The sequence below is a fragment of the Neolamprologus brichardi genome, chromosome 11 (assembly GCF_056152115.1).
Source record: "Neolamprologus brichardi isolate AB-2024 chromosome 11, ASM5615211v1, whole genome shotgun sequence".
In the NCBI taxonomy this organism is placed as follows: Eukaryota; Metazoa; Chordata; class Actinopteri; order Cichliformes; family Cichlidae; genus Neolamprologus; species Neolamprologus brichardi.
In genome coordinates, this window is record NC_142114.1 from 29187604 (window position 1) to 29209577 (window position 21974).

Below are 21974 nucleotides of genomic sequence, written 5' to 3' on the forward strand. Positions count from 1 at the left end.
TTAAGCCCAGTCTTCACCTGTTTGTCGCTGATTCATCTGCTTATTACCAACTGCATGTCCCATGTCTGAGGTTTTCATGGTCCATGTCTCAGGTCTGCATTTTCTTTGTTGCTGTTTTTTCAGGTTTCTCCCAGTTTGGCTTGTTTGGTCTCTGTCCGTAATAAAGGCTCACTCTCAGTTCCAGTCCATCTTCAGTGCTTGCATTCGGCTCCAATCTGCTCTCCATGCCTCTGCCACAGCAGACGTGACAACTTTTGGCAATAAAGTGTAGATTTTGATTCGCTGCGTACCTTTACAAACAAAAATCTACTAAATTAGAATTAAGATTTTCAGTTATTAGTCAAAGTGCAGACTCCTTTAGATATAAAGAACAACAAGAAGGGATGTGTGTAATTTAGATTGGCTGCTATTTAATTGATTTGCATTGCAAAACAGAAACACAGTGAGGAAGGAGCTTAACAGGCCAAACCTGTTGCCTGAAATCTCCTCCTCTGTGGGAGTCACACAGAAACTTTATCAAGTTCAACTGAACATTCAGATAAACACAAAGAAAAGTAAACATAATAAATATCATGGCATAATGTCCCATAAAAGCTGGAGAAAATGTGGCATTGGCATCACCACAAGTTTAGAGATGGTGAGTCCAAATTTCTTGAATGTAACAAAAACTTCTGATGACTTTTATGAATTTGTTTTTTGAGTCTCTGATTTCTCCAAAATCCTTTTTCAAATTATTAATTTTTAGATTTTTTTGACTGTTTTTTGGCATTAATATGTATTTGAATTTGAATGCAAATTACCAGCACTCATCAGGAAATCACTGACGCTGATGAACACACAGCAGTGGCACAATCATGTGTGGTGACGTCCTCCAATAGTAGCTTGTTGTGAGTGAGTGAGCCATCAATGCTATCTGTGAAATGCATTTAGTCTTTATTTTTTACTAGTTTTTATTCTTTTTACAATACTTTTAATTATAAAATGGGAATATTTGGTGTGAGATTAGACGACAGCTTAGAGGCTAAAGTACAAGATTCCTTTTGACAACTATCAGTGTTTGAAAACTATAATCTCCGTATTAAATGTCACATAATAACTTTAAAAATATTTTAGTGCCCCATTAAATTTAGGATGCTGAAAAGAAAAACAGCAGCGCTCTCTGGTGGAAAAAAATATTACAGTTTTATTCAACTCAAAAAAAAAAGGTGAATACATTGATTGATTGATTGATTATTCATAAATGTGTTTGAACTCAGTCTGATTAAACTCACAACACTCTGTTATTGTTGAACTTTTCAGGCTGATACCTTGAATTTATGCAGCAACATCCTCTGCCAGATATTTCCTGTTAATTCTGAGAGCTGCACAATGAAAATGCATGTTGGACCATTGTTTTATAAAAAAAAAGATGGTTCACCTCATCAATATTTTCATTCTGTCTCGATTGAAGATCTCGCTTCAGGTTATGCTACAGAATCTCAGCTGGGTTGTGGTGACCTAATTACACCCCACCCCCCAATCTGGGTGAAACTAGGACCATGTCAGGGACACAGCAATGACAGTGTCTACTTTCTACCTTGTTTCTTCTCTGCTGGAGAGCTTTGATTTCCAAAAATTAAGAGCTTACGGAAACACCCGTCACCAGATCTGAATCAGACGCTCAATCTGTCCTATGCATGTGTGTAAAACGACCGTCTCTTGTTCTTTCATTTCACACTGACATGAAGGACAGCGTGAGCTGCACTCTGGCAGGAGTGGAGTGAACTCAGTTGCTGATCAGAACCTAAATAAAATATCTCTGAGGAATTTAAAGCAGATTTGAGCATTTAGGTAGAATTTTGTCTTTGGTTTTATTAGCTATGATAAATGTAACTGTTTCTGTTTCCCAGACGATGTTTATAAGGTTTTGTTATTTTTGTGAACGTCGATAATAAAATAAAAGACTACATTAGTTTCCCTTTTGTATGTGAAGATAACTTTGCATTCATGAAGAACCCCCCCCCCCCCCCCCCCCAAAAAAAAAAAAAAAAATTACAATTAAAATGTTCAAAAAACAAAAGAAAACAAATAAAATTATGAACCTAATTTATGTAATGGATATATGTTGTACAGTTGATTGAAAAACTCCCACTGAACACTTTAGTAATATTTATGTTGATTTACGTGCTGCACAATAATGTTTAATATTTAGTATTAACTGTTATGTTCCCATATATCATCATGATGTTGTTTATTCTATTACTCTCGTTTTCTTCTGCTTGTTTTCTTTTTTTTTCTCAACAGGTGATCCAGGTGATGGATATATGTATTTTTTTTTTGTCTGCTTATTTAGTTGGTTTTTGTTTTTTTATCCCCGTCCCTCTTCTCTGCAGTTTTTCCCCCTCTTCCTTTCTCCCTTTTCTTTTCCTCATTCAAGTCTGTCCAGTATCTAGCAAGTGAAAATAAAAAAATAAATAAAATAAACAATAAAAGGTGAATCAAATTGACCATTACGGCAAGGTTGGGATGGTCAGTTTGGTAAAGTAAATCCATTGTAAAGTAAATCTTTCTTCGCCTTTAGACAATAATTCTGATGGCAAAAGAACCAAACGGGACAGGCAAAAAAAAAAAAAGTAATATTTATATTTAATTTCAAATTATCAAAATAATTTGCAACTTTAATTCAAGTTTTTCCTTTTCCTCATCTTGTTCCTTTCTTTCACTCAAACACTAAATTAAGAGTAAAATATGTCATTTACGTCTCCTTTTACTGAGTGAAGAGCTGCTTAAGCTGCTTAAGCTGCTTAAGCTGACCCAAGAGGGTCATTAGGAGGTACTTACAGAGGTTGTCATGGAACGGACATATTATAGTTGTTTAAGAAGTGTTACTACCACCTAGTGGTAACTAAGCAGAATGTCTTTTTTGTAGAGGAAGTGGTCTACAGGAAGTAGTGTGCTCTTTAGCTGCTGCAGTGACAGCATGTAATCCGATGGCAATCTCTGCAATCCTGGTGTTAAAGTCCACAATATCGGCTTCATCCGTAAGTTCCTATACATTTAATGTGTATTAGTAAGTTTTGACACTGTTTTGAGTTAAATTATATGGAGGCAGGTAGACGCTTGTATGTTTTCAGCAGATGCTTCATCTGTGGTCTTGTGTTTTTCACTAGAGCAATGTTATTCTCCAGTGTAATGGAACATGTCTTCATTGTGTATTTTGTATTCCTTTTCTTTGTACAGTTTTACAAAAAAGAGAGAGAGAGAATTTATTTTCATCATTAAATCCTGCCAAACACAACAAGCGGCCTGTTTCTTGGAGGATGAAGTGCTGGGAATAAAGATTGTTAAGCTAGCTGTATAGCTGAAATTACGTTGCCTGCAACAAACTTTAGTGAGGACAGCATAGTAAAAGGATGACCACTCAACGTGGAAGTTAAGAAGAGTGAAGGATTGTCAGTCTGCATCACACTGCAATGGAGGCCACAAGCGCCTCAGCACAAGCTTTAAAGGAAGATAGAGCTGAAGGCTCACGAGATGAAGTTGAATCGGGGTCTATGTATTCACGCCACAGCTCAAAGAGGTCACGCTCTTCACGCTCATCAACAAGCTCCAGAGTAAGCTATGAAGCAGCCAGGGCGCGAGCCAAAGCAGAGGCGGCAAAAACCAGACTAGCATTCACGGAAAAGGAAGGCGAACTGAGAGTCGAAAAGGCCAGACTAGAAGCCAAGATAGATTATATTAGTCTACAGAAAGAAGCTGAGGCTGCCCAAGCTGAAGCTGAGGTGTTGGAGGCAGCTGCAGGAGACGTGAATGAATCCAACAACAAAGAATTTGACTTTCTGCCCTTGCCAGAGAGTGCATTGAAAAGGACTGATCACTATGTTACACAACACACACAAGCTCAATTCCCACAAGAACCCAAAGTAGAGAATGTTTCGACTTTACCGCCAACATCCACTCCATTTCCAAGCTACAATCAGAATGCACAGCCCCAGCTCATGGACAACGGAGCCAGCTTTCCTCAAAATAAAGCTCAGCCACTCCATATGAGCTTTCCACAGCAAAAAAATGAGCGCTACCAGCACAGGGTACTGCCCGACAATCGACCGCATCTAAACAGCTCCCACAATAATGACTCATCTACAGATCTTGCCAAGTTCCTTGCTAAATCCCAGCTGGTTTCTTCAGGCCTAACAAAGTTTGATGACTTACCCGAACACTATGAAGCCTGGAGAGAAACGTTCATCAACACAATCGAAAGTCTGAGTCTATCAGCAAGTGAAGAAATGGATCTGCTTATCAAATGGCTGGGTAAAGAATCTGGTGAACATGCAATCAGAATACGGTCTGTGAACATCAGACAGCCTAATGTGGGACTTAGAATGATCTGGGAAAGACTAAATAAAAAATATGGTGCCCCAGAGGTGATAGAAAGAGCTCTCTTTTGTAAGCTTGAGAGTTTTCCCAAGATCCACAACAGAGAGAGTCAAAAACTACAAGAACTGGCTGACTTGCTTACTGAACTTGACGTTGCTAAACAAGAGGGTTATCTGCCAGGTCTAGCGTATCTTGACACATCAAGAGGTGTGCAGCCAATTGTGGAAAAGCTCCCTTTATATCTCCAAGACAAGTGGCTGTCACACGGGTGCAAATACAAAAGAGATCATCATGCTACCTTTCCTCCTTTCTCCTACTTCAAAGAATTCATCTGCAGAGAGGCTGAAGAGAGAAATGATCCCAGTTTTAATTATCCAGATACTTTTCCAAATTCTTACAGAAAAGAAAAGTCAAATCAAGTGAGACCTGTTTCCGTGCACAAGACAAACATATCTATGGCTTCAGAGCCCAAAATAGGAAATCCAGAGAAGCTATGCCCCATGCACCACAAGCCTCATTCTCTTCAAAAATGCAGAGGTTTTCGAAAACTGCTCTTGGAAGAGAGGAAAAGGTTCTTAAAAGAAAACAACATATGTTTTCGCTGCTGCGCCTCCACAACTCATCAAGCCAAATCTTGTGAGGCCATCATAAAATGCGGGGAATGTGACAGCGATAAACACATTTCCGCTCTGCACCCCGGACCAGCTTCACGCTCAGATGCAGTTCCTACTTCCTCGACAGAGAATGGCGGGGAGAGGTCGGACACAGAGGCACAGAGTGTCACATCCAGATGTACCCAGGTATGTGGGGATGGGTTTCAAGGGAAATCCTGCTCAAAAATATGTCTGGTGAATGTGTATCCAAATGGCCACCAAGAGCTGTGGCAGAAGATGTATGTCATTTTAGATGACCAAAGTAATGTTTCACTGGCCAGATCTGAGTTTTTTGACATGTTTGGTCTCAAGGGAGCAACCATGCCATACACACTGAAAACCTGTGCAGGCGTCATAGAAGCATCTGGGAGAAGAGCCCACAGTTTTATGATAGAATCGTTGGATGGGAAAGTTACCATGCCCTTGCCTGCACTTATAGAGTGTAATGATATCCCAAACAACAGGTCAGAGATACCCACACCCGAAGCTGCATGTCACCACCATCATCTTAAAAGAGTGGCAGATAAGATTCCACCGCTTGACCCAGATGCAGACATTCTTCTTCTATTGGGAAGAGACATTATCAGAGCGCATAAGGTTCGAGACCAGCATAATGGTCCACTAAACGCCCCATATGCACAACGCTTAGACCTAGGGTGGGTCATAGTTGGAGAGGTGTGCATAGGAGGTGCACACAACACAACTACAGTGAGTGCTATGAAAACCTGCATCCTGGAAAATGGCAGACCAAGTCACTTTGCCACGTGTGAGAATAAGATAAAGGTGAAAGAAAATCCTAACGGCAAAGATGAGAAAAAGAGAACCTCACCCAATAGAGACATTCAAAATGCATCGACAGTGACTAATCTTGGAGAAACAGTCTTCAATGCCACAGAAGATGACAACCAGCTAGCACACTCCATTGAGGATTCAGTCTTCCTAAAGATCATGGAAGAGGAATTCTTCCAGGATGAGACAAAAAGCTGGGTTGCCCCTCTTCCTTTTCGGCACCCACGTAAATGGCTACCAAATAACAGATGTTACGCTCATCACCGTCTGATGTCACTGCGGAAGACTTTAGATAAGAAGCCTGAAATGAAAACGCATTTCACAGACTTCATGCAAAATATGTTAGACAAGGGACATGCTGAACTTGCACCACCACTCCAGGAGGGGGCAGAATGCTGGTATTTGCCCACGTTTGGTGTTTACCATCCCAAAAAACCAAACAAGATTAGAGTGGTATTTGATTCCAGTGCTCAGTATGATGGAATCTCGCTAAATGAGGTGCTGCTGTCTGGACCAGATCTTAACAACAGTCTCATCGGTGTCCTCCTCAGATTCAGAAAAGAGCCTGTAGCCATAACTGCAGATATTCAGCAGATGTTTTACTGTTTCGTTGTTCGGGAGGACTGCAGGGATTTCCTTAGGTTCCTGTGGTATCAGGATAACGATCTGAGTAAGGATGTGGTGGATTATCGCATGCGTGTTCATGTTTTCGGAAACAGTCCATCACCTGCAGTGGCAATCTTTGGCCTCAGGAAAGCAGCAGAGCACCAAGAAGTTGAATATGGCAGTGATGCGAGGCACTTCGTAGAAAGAGACTTCTATGTAGATGACGGCCTCCGGTCTTTTGCTACAACAGCAGAAGCCATTGATGTTCTGCGTCGAACACAGCAGATGTTGGCAGCATCTAACATCACTCTGCACAAAATAGCTTCAAATCGAGCAGAAGTATTGAACGCATTTCCTGCAGATCAAAGAGCAGACAATGTAAAAGACCTTAACCTCTTCGTGGATGACTTACCAGTCCAACGCAGTCTTGGAGTCAGCTGGAACATAATGACTGACACTTTTGGATTCAATATTCCTGAGAATCAAAAGCCATTTACACGCCGTGGTGTCCTGTCAACGGTAAACAGTCTGTTTGATCCTTTGGGGTTTATAGCTCCTGTTGCAGTGACAGGGAGACTGATTCTAAGAGAGCTAACAACTGAGAATGCAGACTGGGACGCAGAACTCCCTGAGGCTAAAAAAGAAAGTTGGAGAAGATGGAATGAATCATTGTCAGCACTAAAAAACCTGGATGTTCCACGAGCATATGCCTCTTTCTCTGTTTCCAAAGCACAGCACGCCGAATTATTGATCTTCTGTGATGCCTCTGTCAAAGCAATATCTGCAGTTGCTTATCTTAAGACAACGAATGAACAAGGTCTCCAAGAGGTGGGCTTTGTTTTCGGGAAATCCAAGCTCGCTCCCAACCCAGGCCTCACAATCCCAAGACTGGAGTTGTGTGCTGCTGTCATGGCCGTTGAGATAGCCGATCTAGTAATGAGGGAGCTTGATCTAGATCTCAAGACAGTGAAATTCTACACTGACAGCAGAGTTGTATTGGGATACATACACAACGAGACTAGGAGGTTCTATGTGTATGTGAACAATAGAGTGCAGCGCATCCGGCAGTCAACACGACCTGATCAGTGGAACTACATTCCTTCAGAACTAAATCCGGCTGATCATGGGTCACGTTCTGTTCCAGCCGCCGAGCTTTCCAACACCACGTGGCTAACAGGACCAGCATTCCTAATGAAACAATCAAAGGTAGCTGCCAGTGGCGATAAAGGATCAACATTTGACCTTGTGAACCCAGATGCTGATGCTGAGGTACGTCCTGAGGTAATGTCGCTCGCCACACAAGTTAGTAGAGACAAGCTTGGCTCAAAACGCTTCCAGCGTTTTTCTACCTGGACCACACTCAGTAAGACTGTTGCACGTCTGTGTCATATTGCTCAGTGTTTCTCTCACTCCTCAAAGAATCAAAGGTGTGTTGGATGGCATATGTGCAAAAGTGGCCTGTCAGTCGTTGACATTGTCAGAGCAGAACAGATCATCATAAAATGTGTGCAAGAAGAAATGTATTCAGAAGAACTGAAATGCATCAAAATGAAACATGACCTTCCGAAAACCAGCACTCTGTACAAACTCCGACCCATTCTCGACAGCGAAGGTATGTTAAGAATAGGTGGACGCATTGGTCGAGGACAACTTGAAAGTGGTGAAGTCCATCCACTAATAATACCAAACCGCAGCCATGTAGCAAGCTTGCTTGTTTGTCATCATCATCAGGCTGTAAAGCACCAGGGCAGGCATTTCACTGAAGGTGCAATTCGCAACAGTGGTCTGTGGATTGTTGGAGGGAAACGTCTCATCAGCAGCATTATTCACGAGTGTGTTACATGCAGGAAACTAAGAGGAAGAACCGAGCAGCAACAAATGTCAGACCTACCCACAGAGCGCCTTCAGGCTGACCCTCCATTTTCCTATGTTGGCCTTGATGTTTTTGGACCATGGGAAGTGGTGATACGCCGTACCAGAGGTGGTCAAGCTCAAGACAAAAGGTGGGCCGTCCTTTTCACATGTATGTCCACTCGAGCCATACATATTGAGGTTATTGAAACAATGACGTCCTCAAGCTTTATAAATGCGCTCCGAAGGTTTTTCTCCATCAGGGGTCATGCCAAACAGCTTCGCTCGGACTGTGGGACCAATTTCACTGGAGCGTTCAAAGAGCTGAAGATGGATCCTGGCAATAAGAGCGTAGAGGATTACCTTCTTCAACAAAAATGCACTTGGGTTTTCAACCCACCTCACTCCTCTCATATGGGCGGCGCTTGGGAGCGCATGATTGGAGTGGCAAGACGGATTTTAGATTCTATGCTTCTTCAGGTTGGACATGTAAAACTCACTCATGAGGTCTTAACCACTTTCATGGCTGAAGTGAGTGCCATTGTCAATGCAAGGCCGTTAATACCAGTTTCTACTGATCCTGAGGCGCCTTTCATTCTAACACCTTCCATATTGCTGACCCAGAAGGGGGGTGTTCCCTCTCCTACTGTAAGTGAGTTTTCAAGAGGGGATCTGCTCAAGAATCAGTGGAAAAGAGTTCAGGCCTTGGCAGACACCTTCTGGGCTAGGTGGCGCCGTGAATATTTGAGCACATTACAGAGTCGGCACAAATGGCAATCTCAGAAACCTAATCTCAAAGAAGGAGATATTGTTCTGCTCAAGGACGATCAAACCAAGAGGAATCAGTGGCCTATGGGAATTATTGTCAAGGTTGTTCCCAGCAGAGATGGACTTGTTAGGAAAGTCGAAGTTAAGGTGATACGGAACCAGACAGCGAAGGTTTTCTCTAGACCAGTTTCTCAAGTAATCTTGTTGTTTTCACCACAGGACAATGACTCATCAGCAAGCTAGGGGATTGAGACTGTGGCATAAAGTGGCATATCTTTAATATGCCAGGCGGGGAGTGTCATGGAACGGACATATTATAGTTGTTTAAGAAGTGTTACTACCACCTAGTGGTAACTAAGCAGAATGTCTTTTTTGTAGAGGAAGTGGTCTACAGGAAGTAGTGTGCTCTTTAGCTGCTGCAGTGACAGCATGTAATCCGATGGCAATCTCTGCAATCCTGGTGTTAAAGTCCACAATATCGGCTTCATCCGTAAGTTCCTATACATTTAATGTGTATTAGTAAGTTTTGACACTGTTTTGAGTTAAATTATATGGAGGCAGGTAGACGCTTGTATGTTTTCAGCAGATGCTTCATCTGTGGTCTTGTGTTTTTCACTAGAGCAATGTTATTCTCCAGTGTAATGGAACATGTCTTCATTGTGTATTTTGTATTCCTTTTCTTTGTACAGTTTTACAAAAAAGAGAGAGAGAGAATTTATTTTCATCATTAAATCCTGCCAAACACAACAAGCGGCCTGTTTCTTGGAGGATGAAGTGCTGGGAATAAAGATTGTTAAGCTAGCTGTATAGCTGAAATTACGTTGCCTGCAACAAACTTTAGTGAGGACAGCATAGAGGTAGAGTACCATGCTGAACCCCAAACATTCCCTACTGTATCAAAAGTTTGTATTTTTGTGTGTCATTGTAAAGGACTTTATGTTTATGGTAAAAGTGCTTCTGAAATTCTTTTTAATAATATCCCCAATTAAGTGTTAGCCTGCTTACTAATGATCCTGACCAAAATGGGAAGCCTGTGCAACCAATTTGCCACAAAAACCCTGAGTCAGCACATGAGTGGATAACTCCAAGTCCAATACTGAGAAGCCCAACCATAATCTGCAGAGGGAGCACTAAATGAACAACAAGCAGAACGTTACTCTACACCTCGTTCTCCTGTGGTTTTAAAGAAGAGCGATTAAGCTCACTTCCAACTTCTTTTTATTTTGGGGACTCTGCAAAGTAAGTTCATTTATCTTATGAACCTTTGTGCAGCCCCTCAGTTTATTCATCAGAAAATCGACAAATTTGCACTTTGAGCCGGTGTAAAGATTTAAACAGTAGGTGTGTGGGGCTTATATATAAGTGTGTGTGTATTTTTGCCTTTTTGATCCTTGTATATACAATAGTTTGCAGATACCTTTACTGATTTTTGAACTATGCACTTGTATTTTCTTTACATTTATAGTGTTGCTTTTACCTACTATAACAATCAGATGAAATCATATTCAACTGTCACTGAGATGGAACAGGCTTCACTGAAAAACAGGCAACAAAATAAGATTGATTGATTTATTGATTTCACTTTCATCAAAGTTAACATCAGAGGTTGTTGTGCTGTTCAGGAAACACTGCCTCACAGTGAAGAATGACAGAAATGTCATAGGAACAATTTCACAGTAATGCATGTCGTTTTAGCTCTCAATCTTTTGATTAGGAGGCAAAGCTACTTAACCTCTACCACCAGTTCAAATTGATAACAGTTTGAATGAGGTCAAAGCCAGGGAAGTCCATGGCAATAATCCCAAAGCATGGTCTGGGATGATTGGGATAAAACTGCCTGAGGTACTGATTGAGCCATGGGTTCACCTTTTCTGCCACTCTTTTTGGGGTCAGAAACATTCCTAGGAAAGTCCCAAAGCCAGTGCCGCTTGTGTAAGTCAAAACAACGTTATCACCCCCACAAGCCTCAGTGGCTTGGTTCAGCTGTTTGATTAGTTTGTTGTCCTCTTCTTTAACTCTGCTAACCTTATTGCTGCTATTCTCATCCGTCTCTGTGAGGGGAATTCCTAGTGTTAAGGTGCTTTTCTGCAAAAAGACCAATTTCCCCCTCACCTGGCCTATATTTGGCATGCCAGAGGTCACCCACACGTGCTGGTCATTGCTAATCAGATTCTGCACCATTTCATTTACCTTATTCTTGTTCAAAATCGCTGGCATCACTCTAATGAGCACAGCCTCACTGTTAAACTCAGACAAGAAAGCTTTAACAGTGTCCAGAACATCTCTGAATGTGCTGCGCTCGTATATCACCCCATGCATGACGTAGAGGGTGCCTTCCAGTTCCAACACTTTGAGATCCAGGAAACGAATCCCAGCTCTGAGCTGGTCACTCAGAGACAGGACCTGGTATTCTGACTCAGGGCCTCCATGCCGAGCCATGCTGCTGTGACTGCCGGGGATGGTGATAAGAGACAGGGGGCGGAAATCCTCAATGCCAGCCATCCACGGAATATTGTAGGATGCCGGAAGTATGAGGTTTTTATTATCATTGAAGAAAGGATTGTTGCCATGGCATGAAACCCTGAAGATTTTGAAGATTTGTTGAAGTTACAATAAAGCCAATGCAAGTTAAAAAGGATGTATCCCTGTTTTTATGATACATATGATACGTACATGGCAGACAGAAGGACACAGTGAAAAAGAAGACGCTTGTCACCAGCACTCATCTTGAAGAAATGTGAGCCAACTGGAAAATTGCAGAAAATACAAGAATAAGTTATGCATTTTTATGTTAACATCCCATTTTTTAAATAAAAAATACCTATGCGACCAAATTAATTGTGCAAGATAACTGAAAGATTTTAGTTATGTTGCAGGTTTCAACTGTACCTTGTAGCCAGGGAAATTTCACAGCCAACATCCAGTGCTGCAAAAACCTGAGACTTATATGGTTCAGTTATCAGATAAATTCTAGGTGTATGCCACAGATTGACTGATCTTGATAGGTCTTTAAATGTTTGTTCAGATTGTGATGTTTGAGAAGGTGTTCCCTAAAATCCAAGCAGTCATCTGAGCAGATTGTTCTCTTCATAAAAACAGGGTTAAAACTGATAAGATTACGGGGCTTTTTAGTGCAGATCGAGGATTTGAGGAACTCCAGTGAAGGTAGTGTTTGCAAAGTTTAATCAAAAGCGATACCAAGTCTGTTGATCAGAGAGGGAGGTGGCTGATGACTAAACTTATCACCGACTGGGTGTAGCGCTGTTGACCGAGCTTACTGAGCAGATCTGTTGATAATCACCCACGCTTTGAAAATATCGAACTATTTACTGACCTTTTGCTCTGTGAGTCCCTCTATATGGTCTCAGCTGTTTGAATGATCTTTAAATAGATATCTGGCAGTTCAAAGCATGTTGTTTTAAAGACATGTTTATTCAGTAAGATTGAATGACTAAAATCAGTATCTCCTGTGAGAAAATACTGTCATGTTCCTGGGTCTGTTGACCCAGCGTTTTAAGTTTTCGTTTATTTGGATGTTGTTTATGTTTAAGTTCATTAGATTAGCGAAGTTCATTTGGTTATTAGACTCCTTGTGTTTTCTTCCCCTGTATTTAAGTTTCCCTCACCCTTTGGGTTTCATGCTGTGTGTCTTATGTTATCAAGTTTGTATTATCATGTCTGTCTCATGTTTCTTGTTTTATTTTGAAGGAGTCGTGTGTTCTTTGTTCATTGTATTTAGTTTCAGTTCCCTTGTCCTGTCATTAAGCTCATGTCAGTCAGCTGTTCCTCCATGTGTTCCCACTTCCCCTAATCACCTCCTGTGTATTTAAGTCCTCTGTTTTCAGTATGTCATTGTCAGGTCGTCTGTTGCCTTCTTCAAGTTTCTTGTCTAGGTTTTTCTTATTGTTTGTTTAGATTTCCCAGTTTAGGTTTGTGTTAATTTTGCTTCAGTTTGGCCTTTGTTTGTACCTTTTTTACCAGCCATATTAAACGGCTCGCTTTTTGTTAACATTTCAAGTTCTGCTCCCTGTTCCTTGGAGTCTGCATTTTGGGTCCTTTTGTCAACCCCTACAGTCTGCCCTCGCCAGACTGTGACAAATACAGAGTAAATTGTCCATAACAAAAACAAAATGTTGAAGATCAGGGTGAAAATGATGTCGTAGCTATTTGGGCAGAGAAGAAAAATACAATAAACGTCAGCTCTTACAGGTTTCAGAGAGAACTTGTACCAATAAAATTAAGACCTTATGGTAAAGGTTGCTGTAGTCTGGCAGACTCGTTAGGTTTGCCTTGATTTAGAGTTGATGTTGCAGGAAAGTTGTTCTGACTGGACTCGACTGTCTTCCTTTCTTTGTTCTGTTGATAGGAAAATTAACCCAAGAACAACTGATGAGGTAAAATGTGTTGTAGCAGAACATGGGCAGGCTTTCTTTGTTCTTCAGATCAGGTGTAGAAGGTCACTACTGTGACAGGAACACCCAAGAATACCTCACCGGTAGAAGCTCGGTTCCTGTCCTCCAAGAAGAGAAATAATGTGTTACTAATGACATTCAGAGTGATCCCAGTGTTTGTAATTTTCCATGAAGATGCAGAAATCCAAACTTTTAGCAGACACTGATTCTGAGAGCACTGTTGATGTTGACCAACCCAAGACTCGTGTATTGGTGGATGCAAGCCAAGTCATACAGATTCAAGGAGCAGGTACCAGCTGGACCTCTAATGTGTATTATTATTTAAATCAGGAAAGAAAAATGTTATGTATATACCAAGATTTTTGTAATCTTATCAGTGTTAGACATGAAATTGTTAGAATCAAGGCTCTACATGTCAAAGTGAGTAATAAATAGGCAAATTAAGGGTCTATTTAATATTGTAATATTGGTAAACATGGGATAACAAGCATGGTAAAAAAAATGCTTAAAATCTGTTATGGGGCATATTTTACAAGTGTGTAACAGGAAAACAGAAAAAAACGGTTAAAACGCCATAAACACATACACATTTATGAGGGTCAAAGACAGCATAAAGGATATTATTGGATAGGACTATTGATGGTCTTCTAACTTTGTTTTCTTTGAAAGTTGAATTGAGGTAATCAGTCTAGTGTCGGGGGGACGGTTCATGGGGCAAATGACAGGATACCCTTGGGCAGATTGCAAAGCTCATCAAATAACAAAAACCCACAATTTTCCATGTGTTTTTTCACAAATTTGCATCTGATCTAAAATCTGATTTTGTGATATTTATATTTATCAGAATATTTGATATTTTGTTTAAAAGGTGTTTTAAAAAATTGTATTAAAAAAATGAAAAAATAATTTTCTTAGTGATTTTGCTCCCTCACGACGTCCATCCACTCACTCCCTTTCTCCCAGGTCTTTTTTTAACCTTCACTGACCCTGACGCATGCGTTGTGGTCTGTGTGCGGTATTTTAGGGGTGAAATAAGGTTTTGAAATACCTACATTTCCCGTGATGCATTGCGATCGGACCCGGAAATGAAAACCGAATCAGCTGACTTGGTTGTGTGTTTCTGAGCAGTTTGGGCACTTTAAAGCTCTTCGTCGCGTCCCGTAAATTCAATAAGTGTTATTATATTTGATCTCTTATATCAGAGCGTGAACAGCCATGTTACGGCCGAAGGCGCTGACGCAGGTCCTCAGCCAGGCGAACACAAACGGAGTCCAGAGCACTCTGTGAGTACGGCGAGCTAGCGGCAAGCTAGCCACATGCTAACTGCTGCTGGAGTTTCAGCGGTGCATTTTTTGACGATTACATATAAATTTAAAGGCAATACACATGATAAGTCTTCTGAATATTCGATAAAACTGAATATAACGAATAAAATGTTATTATATGAAACTGTATCACGCATAAAGGAGCTTCTAATGTTTCACGACCAGCACAGTCTGTTTGAAAGTGCTCAACACAAATTTCAGATTACTTTATTACATAGTCAGTGTATCCGATCATTATCTCCGTCTCAGTATAATGGCCCAAATAATTGATAAGGGTTAATGTCAGGTATTTTTCCCCACATGGGGTTTAATTTTCTTAAGCATAAAATAAACAGTTGTTTGTCAAATTTCCAAAAATAAGTAGATAAACAATGTTGTCCTAATTTTATATCAAAATAATATACAGTTACAAACTAAAATAACTGTTTATGTAATGATATATTCCACTAAGAGGAAAAAGGGCATCACATATGTACTAAAACGATTTTTTTTTGTGTAAGATAATACAGACGGTGACTATATGTTGATCAGTTGTGTTTACCTGAGTAGGTGTCACCAAAATTCCTCTTTGAAAAAGAAAATCACACCTTTAGAATCGACAACTCGTGCTATTAAAATTGTACAAGTAGTCATCACTATTTTCTGTCATTAGTTGGTATATGACACCATTTATATACACTTTTAATGGGGATAATAATTATTTTAAAAAACCTCTTGCCACTGCAGGGGTTCTTTATCCTTCAAGCTCCCAGACGAGCTTTTAGGGTCCTGCACAGTATCTTTGCTGCTCCGAGGACTGTGCTCCTCTGGACAGAGATCTCCGTTGTTGTTCCTGGGATCTGCTGGAGCCACTCGCCTAATTGCACCGAGTGCTCCGTTACCACTGGGACCGCTGTACATTTGGTGTTTTTGTCCTAACTTTCAAAGTAGTCCTAAACTACTTAAACAGACTTGCCTAGTAAAATGGTGTAGTAAGAAATCCTATGCAAATAAAATACATGTTCGTGTAGTATACACCTTAGTTAGAGTACATATTATGTTTAGTTGGTAACTTTGTCTGTGCTCTGAAAGTTATTATATTAATTTAATATTAATCTGCTGGTTATGTGGTTTCTCATCAGCTTACTGAATAATGAAGGCTCACTGCTGGCGTACTCTGGGTACGGGGACACCGACGCTCGAGTGACAGCTGCTATCGCCAGCAACATCTGGGCAGCTTATGACAAGAACGGCCATCAAGCCTTTAACGAAGACAAACTCAAATTCATTCTCATGGATTGTATGGTGAGACATGCTGTTCCATCATCTTTTATTCCTTTTTTTTTCAGGTATATGTGAAAGATTTGTGTGGTGTGAGAAAAAGAGGAGCGATCATTAAGTAATAAACTGAGATACTTTGGTCTTCTTCCCTTTAACATTGTCGTTCTCAGGAGGGAAGAGTGGCCATTACTCGTGTCGCCAACCTGCTGCTGTGCATGTACGCCAAAGAAACGGTGGGCTTCGGGATGCTTAAAGCCAAGGTTAGAGTTTAAACTCTCGCCTTTTCATGAGATAATGTTTCATATTCTGAATGTGGATCATCAACAACTGTTACTGTTTCTATTAATGATTTAGGGCCAGGTTTGTTGTCAATTTGTGAGTTGTTTTTTTAAGTTAAAAAAAAATCAGAAATTTAATTAATTTACAATATTTATCAAATCCATAAGTCGTTAATTATATTATTAAGCATCTGAGACTCTAACTGATTTCCCAGCATGTTGTTTTACTCATTTAAGTGGACTTTACACGCCGACTAAGTGCTCTAGTCAAATCTAATTGGACAGAAAAAATAGAAACCTTAACATCTGTAGCAAGTTGAATTTGGCAGCCGGCCGGTGTCTTTGACGCAATTGAATCAACAGTTTAATATACTGATTCTGTAACTGACAATTATTGCCTATCATGCTTTTCTAAAGCCTGTGAGATGTCACTAAATACTTTTATTTTTTCCGACTGGCAGGTTTAAATTCAGTTTACTGTAAAGTTTAAAAGAAATCTTAAATCAACGTAAACATTGTAATAGTAATAAGCAGCTTCTTTCAGTAGCTGCTTATTACTCTTCTGCTATTGTCAGTACCTGTGACTGAACATGAATGATTGCAGTACTTTTATGTCTCTTTAAATCATATAAAAGCTCTCGCATGCAAAAACAAAATAATGAATAAAAACTCTTATTTTGAGCCTCCAGACCAGCTGAGAATGGATTTAATATGGAAACAGCTGAGGGTGAAGTGTGGCTCATTATTTGTTTGCACATAAATACATGAAACAATGAGGATTTTTATTTATTTATTTTTAGCTTTTTGTGTTTTTAATTTTACCTCCACTTCACTTCAGAGTTCTTTTACAGAGTCAGAGGATTTCTGCTAATGAAGGAAGTTCAGCAGTTTGATGTAATTTGGCAAAACATGCTTTTAGTTTAACAAAAGTCTGACTCAGAGGTAACGGTGAACTAGTGCCTCTTATAATGAGTTCAGTACGACTGAGCTTTGTTTTTGTTTTTTTAAGACTGTGTCCATCTTTTCGAATGTGCATCCAATTTTTCTTAGTCAGAACTTTAGCCACTTTTCCCAGTCAGCTAATCCTTCACCCTTCAGCTAATCTGCTGACACAGCCTCCGGAGGCTAACTAATCTCGTGTTGTGTTCAGGACGTCCGGGTAACAGATAACAGATGTCTGAACAAGGCAAGGCTTTCTGTTCCATTTGTTTTCCATTGTGGATAGATTCAAACAAGCTGATTTATAAAAATAAATTAATTAATAAATACTACATCACTAAATTTTCTTCTTCCAAGAAAGCAAAATTTTCTTGCAAGTTCATGACATGTTCCAAGAGACATTTAAAATGTAGTCTCAATTAGGGCTGCCACAAACGATTATTTTGATAGTCGACTAGTCACAGATTATTTTTGTGATTAGCCGACTAATCAGATCATCATCCATTAGACATAAAACGTACAGTTTATTGCACCAGCAGCATCTGCTCTTATATAACTATCATTAGCTTACAGCTTTAAGTGTTTAAGGTATGTGCTAACTAAAAATAAAGACAAGATGATAGTTTGTTAAATTTTAATGAAATTTGCAGATTGTTTTGGTGAAGTTTAATAAACTCCTTGCTATCTAAAATATAACAGGACACCGGAGTAAATTCTGGAGCATCTCACACTTCTGATAATCAGCTGTCTGCTTGACGTTTATTCAGCTGTGTAAAAACTATAACTTTAATCTCAGCCAAACCGATTTACTCAGGAACAAATAAAATACAAAAAAAAGCCAAACAATAACACTTTTAAGTTATCTAAGTGACTTATATTACATGTTTAACCTGAGTAGCGAAAGACGGCGGTGGGTTTGAAAACGATTTGCCGGGAGTCCGGTGTTCTCACGGCTCTAGTTAGCCTAGCCCCCGGCTAGCTATCGAGCTAGTGGGTAACAGACGTCTCTGAAAACGTCGGAGCGCTTTTGAAAATATGTGGTGTCTTGATAAACTGAGCAGATATTTGAGGTTTACACAGCTACATTCTCACCTGAAAATGTGTTAAACGTTTATTTTGTGACCCAGAAAGAATAATAAGAGTAATATTAAAACTAACTAGCTGCCGCCATTGTTGGAAACTGAGCTGGGCTGAGCTATGAATTCTGGGCAGTGTTGCCAACTCCTCAGTAAGGAAAATCGCTATTGGTTGTCCTAAAAGTCGCTAGAAGTCGCTAAATGACGTCATCACCTAATTTGCATAATTGGTCATGCTAATGTAATTGCAATCTATGTTGTTGGAGAGAGAAATAACATCGTGAAAGACACATAAAGTGAGTAAAAAACGTCCTAAATGCATTTAGAATTTATTTAGAACTACAAATTAAATTTATTTTAGCAATTATTGTTTTTTTAATGTCACAATTCCAACCCTGCTCCTTTATCCGGGCTTGGACCGGCAAAAGTGACCCGAAATAGGCACTCTGGTGGAGTTACTTTGTGTGTGTGTGTTTATAAGTAGTTTTAAACCTTGTGATCCACAAAACGGCATAAGAGTAAAAGAATAAAAGAAGAACTGACTGCGTTACAGCACCTGCTGCTTCTTGAGAGTAAAAGCGATATGCGCTTTCACGTCTTTTTTTTTAGCGACTTTTTGTAGAAAAAAAGTCGCTAGGGGGTCTGAAAACTCGCTAAATATAGCGACAAAGTCGCTAAGTTGGCAACACTGATTCTGGGACAGCTTCTTCTTCTTCGGGGTTTAACGGCAGCTGGCATCCTTGTACATGCAGTGCTGCCATCTTCTGTTTCAGTCCGTTATTACACTCTTAAATCCTACTACTTATTCCTGCGTCTTTTGGGATCTTACAAAGCTTCAAACAACGCGTCGACTATTAAATCAGTCGACTAATCGTGGCAGCCCTAGTCTCAGTCACATTTTAATGATAATGATTAACATTTATAAGCATCGTAAAACATGTCACCCACTCACCATTTAACATTTATGTTGATCAAAATAAAAATTTGATGTATTGAGTCAAATATCATGTCACGACGAAATACAGGTTGTCTTGTTCACATTAAAGAGTTTCACATCAGAAGGTTGTTATGCAAGTAGAATTTATATTGATTATTTATAATAATACTTTGTTATTCTGAAAAGATATGTATTTATTCCAAACATAACTGTGCTGTGTGTGTTGTGATTGTAGGCAGAAGCACTGGTCCAGTATCTGGAGGAACCTTTAACTCAAGTGGCTGCGTCGTAGTCGAGATGTGACTCACGCTCTTCTGGATGCTTATGTCATGTGATCCATGTGATCCATTCATGGACTACTGTGCCACTCTGCTTGTTCACTAAATGCATAATGCATATATGTCAATGAACGGGCGAGCTTTTGTGTGTGTGCGTGTGTATATATGTATCTATGTGTGTTTGTACTAAAAAATGACCAGCTTGTATGGTGCGTAACTCTTACCGCTCGCTTGTGAATACGTTCCCTTCAAAATTTGGCTAAATTTGTCTGCTGAAATGATTCCATTATCAAACGTTCCCACAGTCGAGTCGTTCATTTGCAGCTTTCGCTCGGGCGTGCTGAGCAAGGCTACACAGAAATTTGAGCATTTTGAAACTTGTCAGGAGCTCAAATCTCATGAAAAGAGAAATATGTGTGGAAACTTTGAACTTTCTTTGAGCTGCAGTTAAGAATGATTGTATTATTTCAGAGGTGTTAAATAAAAGAAATGTACATTCAAATTTGCACAATCTTTGTTCTTTACGCTGACGTGACAGAGAGGAATGATGGAGGAGTAGATGTATATTAAAACAGTGTGATGTACAGAGGGCTTTAAAAAAAATCAAATGTGGTCACGACCTGGAAACAACATGGCAAAAGAAAAAAACTGAACATGCATTTTAAAATTTTGACCCTGAATCCCTGGAATTAGTTTTAATGACAAATTCAGAGGCAGCATTGACGAGCCGGGGACTCGCGCTGCTTTGCTTCATTTCCTGGCACCACAGAAGAAAACATGATGGAAACGTGGGGCAGAAAGGGCAACGTAGCAAGCTTGCATCTACAACAAGAATCCAGAAAGCATAAGTTTCACTACTTTATTGTTCCAGCAGTCAGTAGCTGCTTTTGTTCTTTATGCACAGATACTGAAACGTGACAAATCACACTGAAGTGTTGCTGAAAGAATGACATTTTCATTTTTAAGGCGTTCCAAGCGTCTGAATCATCAGATAATTTAAAAAGAACCAAATGCAGAAGAACAGAACATTTTAATAAAGCTTGCTGATGCACAAAGAAGTGCTTGCTTTCAGAACACAGAGTCCAAAACACCACGCAAACAGAAATAAACAAAAGCAGTGAGATAATTACAGAAGTACAAAAATAAGACATTCAACCTTTAAGTAAAGTGACTCAGGAAAACAATAAAGTACCATAAAGCAGCGGTCTCCAACCTTTTTCGAGCCACGGACCGGTTTATGCCCGACAATATTTTCACGGACCGGCCTTTAAGGTGTCGCGGATAAATACAAAATAAAACTAGTACCGGTACCGGAAAAAAATATTTATTTATAACACACGTGAAAAGACCCAGGAAAACTGAGTTAACGATAAAAACGAAAACAAAATAACGCTGAAAACCGATAAAAACCCTGAAAACCATACATTTCACACCTGAGCCTCTACTCTCGCGGCCCGGTACCAAACGACTCACGGACCGGGGGTTGGGGACCGCTGCCATAAAGTGCCAATAATCTCAGCAGCACTGACACGTTACTCAGGCTGCTGTCAGTAGCTCTCTATCATTCACCTTGTTACATGCATCTATCGTTTTACGCAGTTCAGGGTCACGGTGCTGTGAGGCCACAGGCAGCGTATTTTCATGGAAGCGCATAGAAACAGCTGTTCATTCAGCAACTGTAACTTCTTATTGAACCCTTTAATTTGAATGTGTTTAATACTCTTAGTTTTATTGTTTGACCCCATCTGTTTGCTTTAAATATACATTTCAAACAGGTTTTTACACATCGGGATTTCATTTGTTTCTTTTACTGCGTGTGACTATTTTCTAGTGACCTACAATTATTTAAATATTTTAATTGTATATACTGGTATCATATCTGCGCTCTCAGCAGTCACATCGTCCTCCCATTTACTGTTATCACTCTCAACAGACAACTGATTTATTTGCTGCTCGAAGGAGACGAAAGTCTTTAATGAGGAAGATGTTTTACTGCAAACGCAGGCTGAGTATCATCGTTTCTGTAAGTACGGTATTTTGTTTTTCTATTAAGTACCATTTAAGGAAAATACTGAGTGATATTGGGCTATTTCATTTCTTTTAGTAATGAGTTGATGATGTTGTGTTCAATACTAATTACCAGACTTCTCATTACCTACAAGCAGCTGTGCGTTAATTTGTCCTCTCAGAAACACGTTTGTGATGAAAACTCAGCCCAACCTGGTCAATTAAAGGACTCCAAAAAATCCAAGATTTGTATGCAACAGATTCTCAAGATATGATGTCCTTTGATATGCTTAGACATAAATATAATATAGATAGAAAGCAATTTTTCAAATATCTCCAAATTAGAAGTTACATTCGAGCAAATCAAAATAATACCTGCACCAAACCACCAAAATCAGAATTGGAAGACATAATTAGCAAAAGCAGTTCAAAAAAAGGG

At 39.8% G+C, this 21974-nt stretch overlaps 1 protein-coding gene across 1 annotated transcript; it reads left to right on the forward strand.

Moving 5' to 3' along the window:
- Positions 1-14515: 14515 nt before the first annotated feature.
- lamtor2 (late endosomal/lysosomal adaptor, MAPK and MTOR activator 2) lies at positions 14516-20039 on the forward strand. Its single transcript, XM_006801806.3, has 4 exons — positions 14516-14718; positions 15882-16044; positions 16191-16280; positions 19486-20039. The coding sequence occupies exons 1-4, from the start codon at positions 14651-14653 to the stop codon at positions 19540-19542; spliced, it is 378 nt and encodes a 125-aa protein (XP_006801869.1). The 5' UTR covers positions 14516-14650; the 3' UTR covers positions 19543-20039.
- The last annotated feature ends 1935 nt before the right edge of the window (positions 20040-21974 follow it).

Bases quoted from the DNA above. Each gene is read 5' to 3' on its own strand.
- lamtor2 (XM_006801806.3), top strand. From the start codon at position 14,651: ATGTTACGGCCGAAGGCGCTGACGCAGGTCCTCAGCCAGGCGAACACA. The intron at 16,045-16,190 runs GTGAGACATGCT...TGTCGTTCTCAG, and splicing joins TCATTCTCATGGATTGTATG to GAGGGAAGAGTGGCCATTAC. The intron at 16,281-19,485 runs GTTAGAGTTTAA...TTGTGATTGTAG, and splicing joins TCGGGATGCTTAAAGCCAAG to GCAGAAGCACTGGTCCAGTA.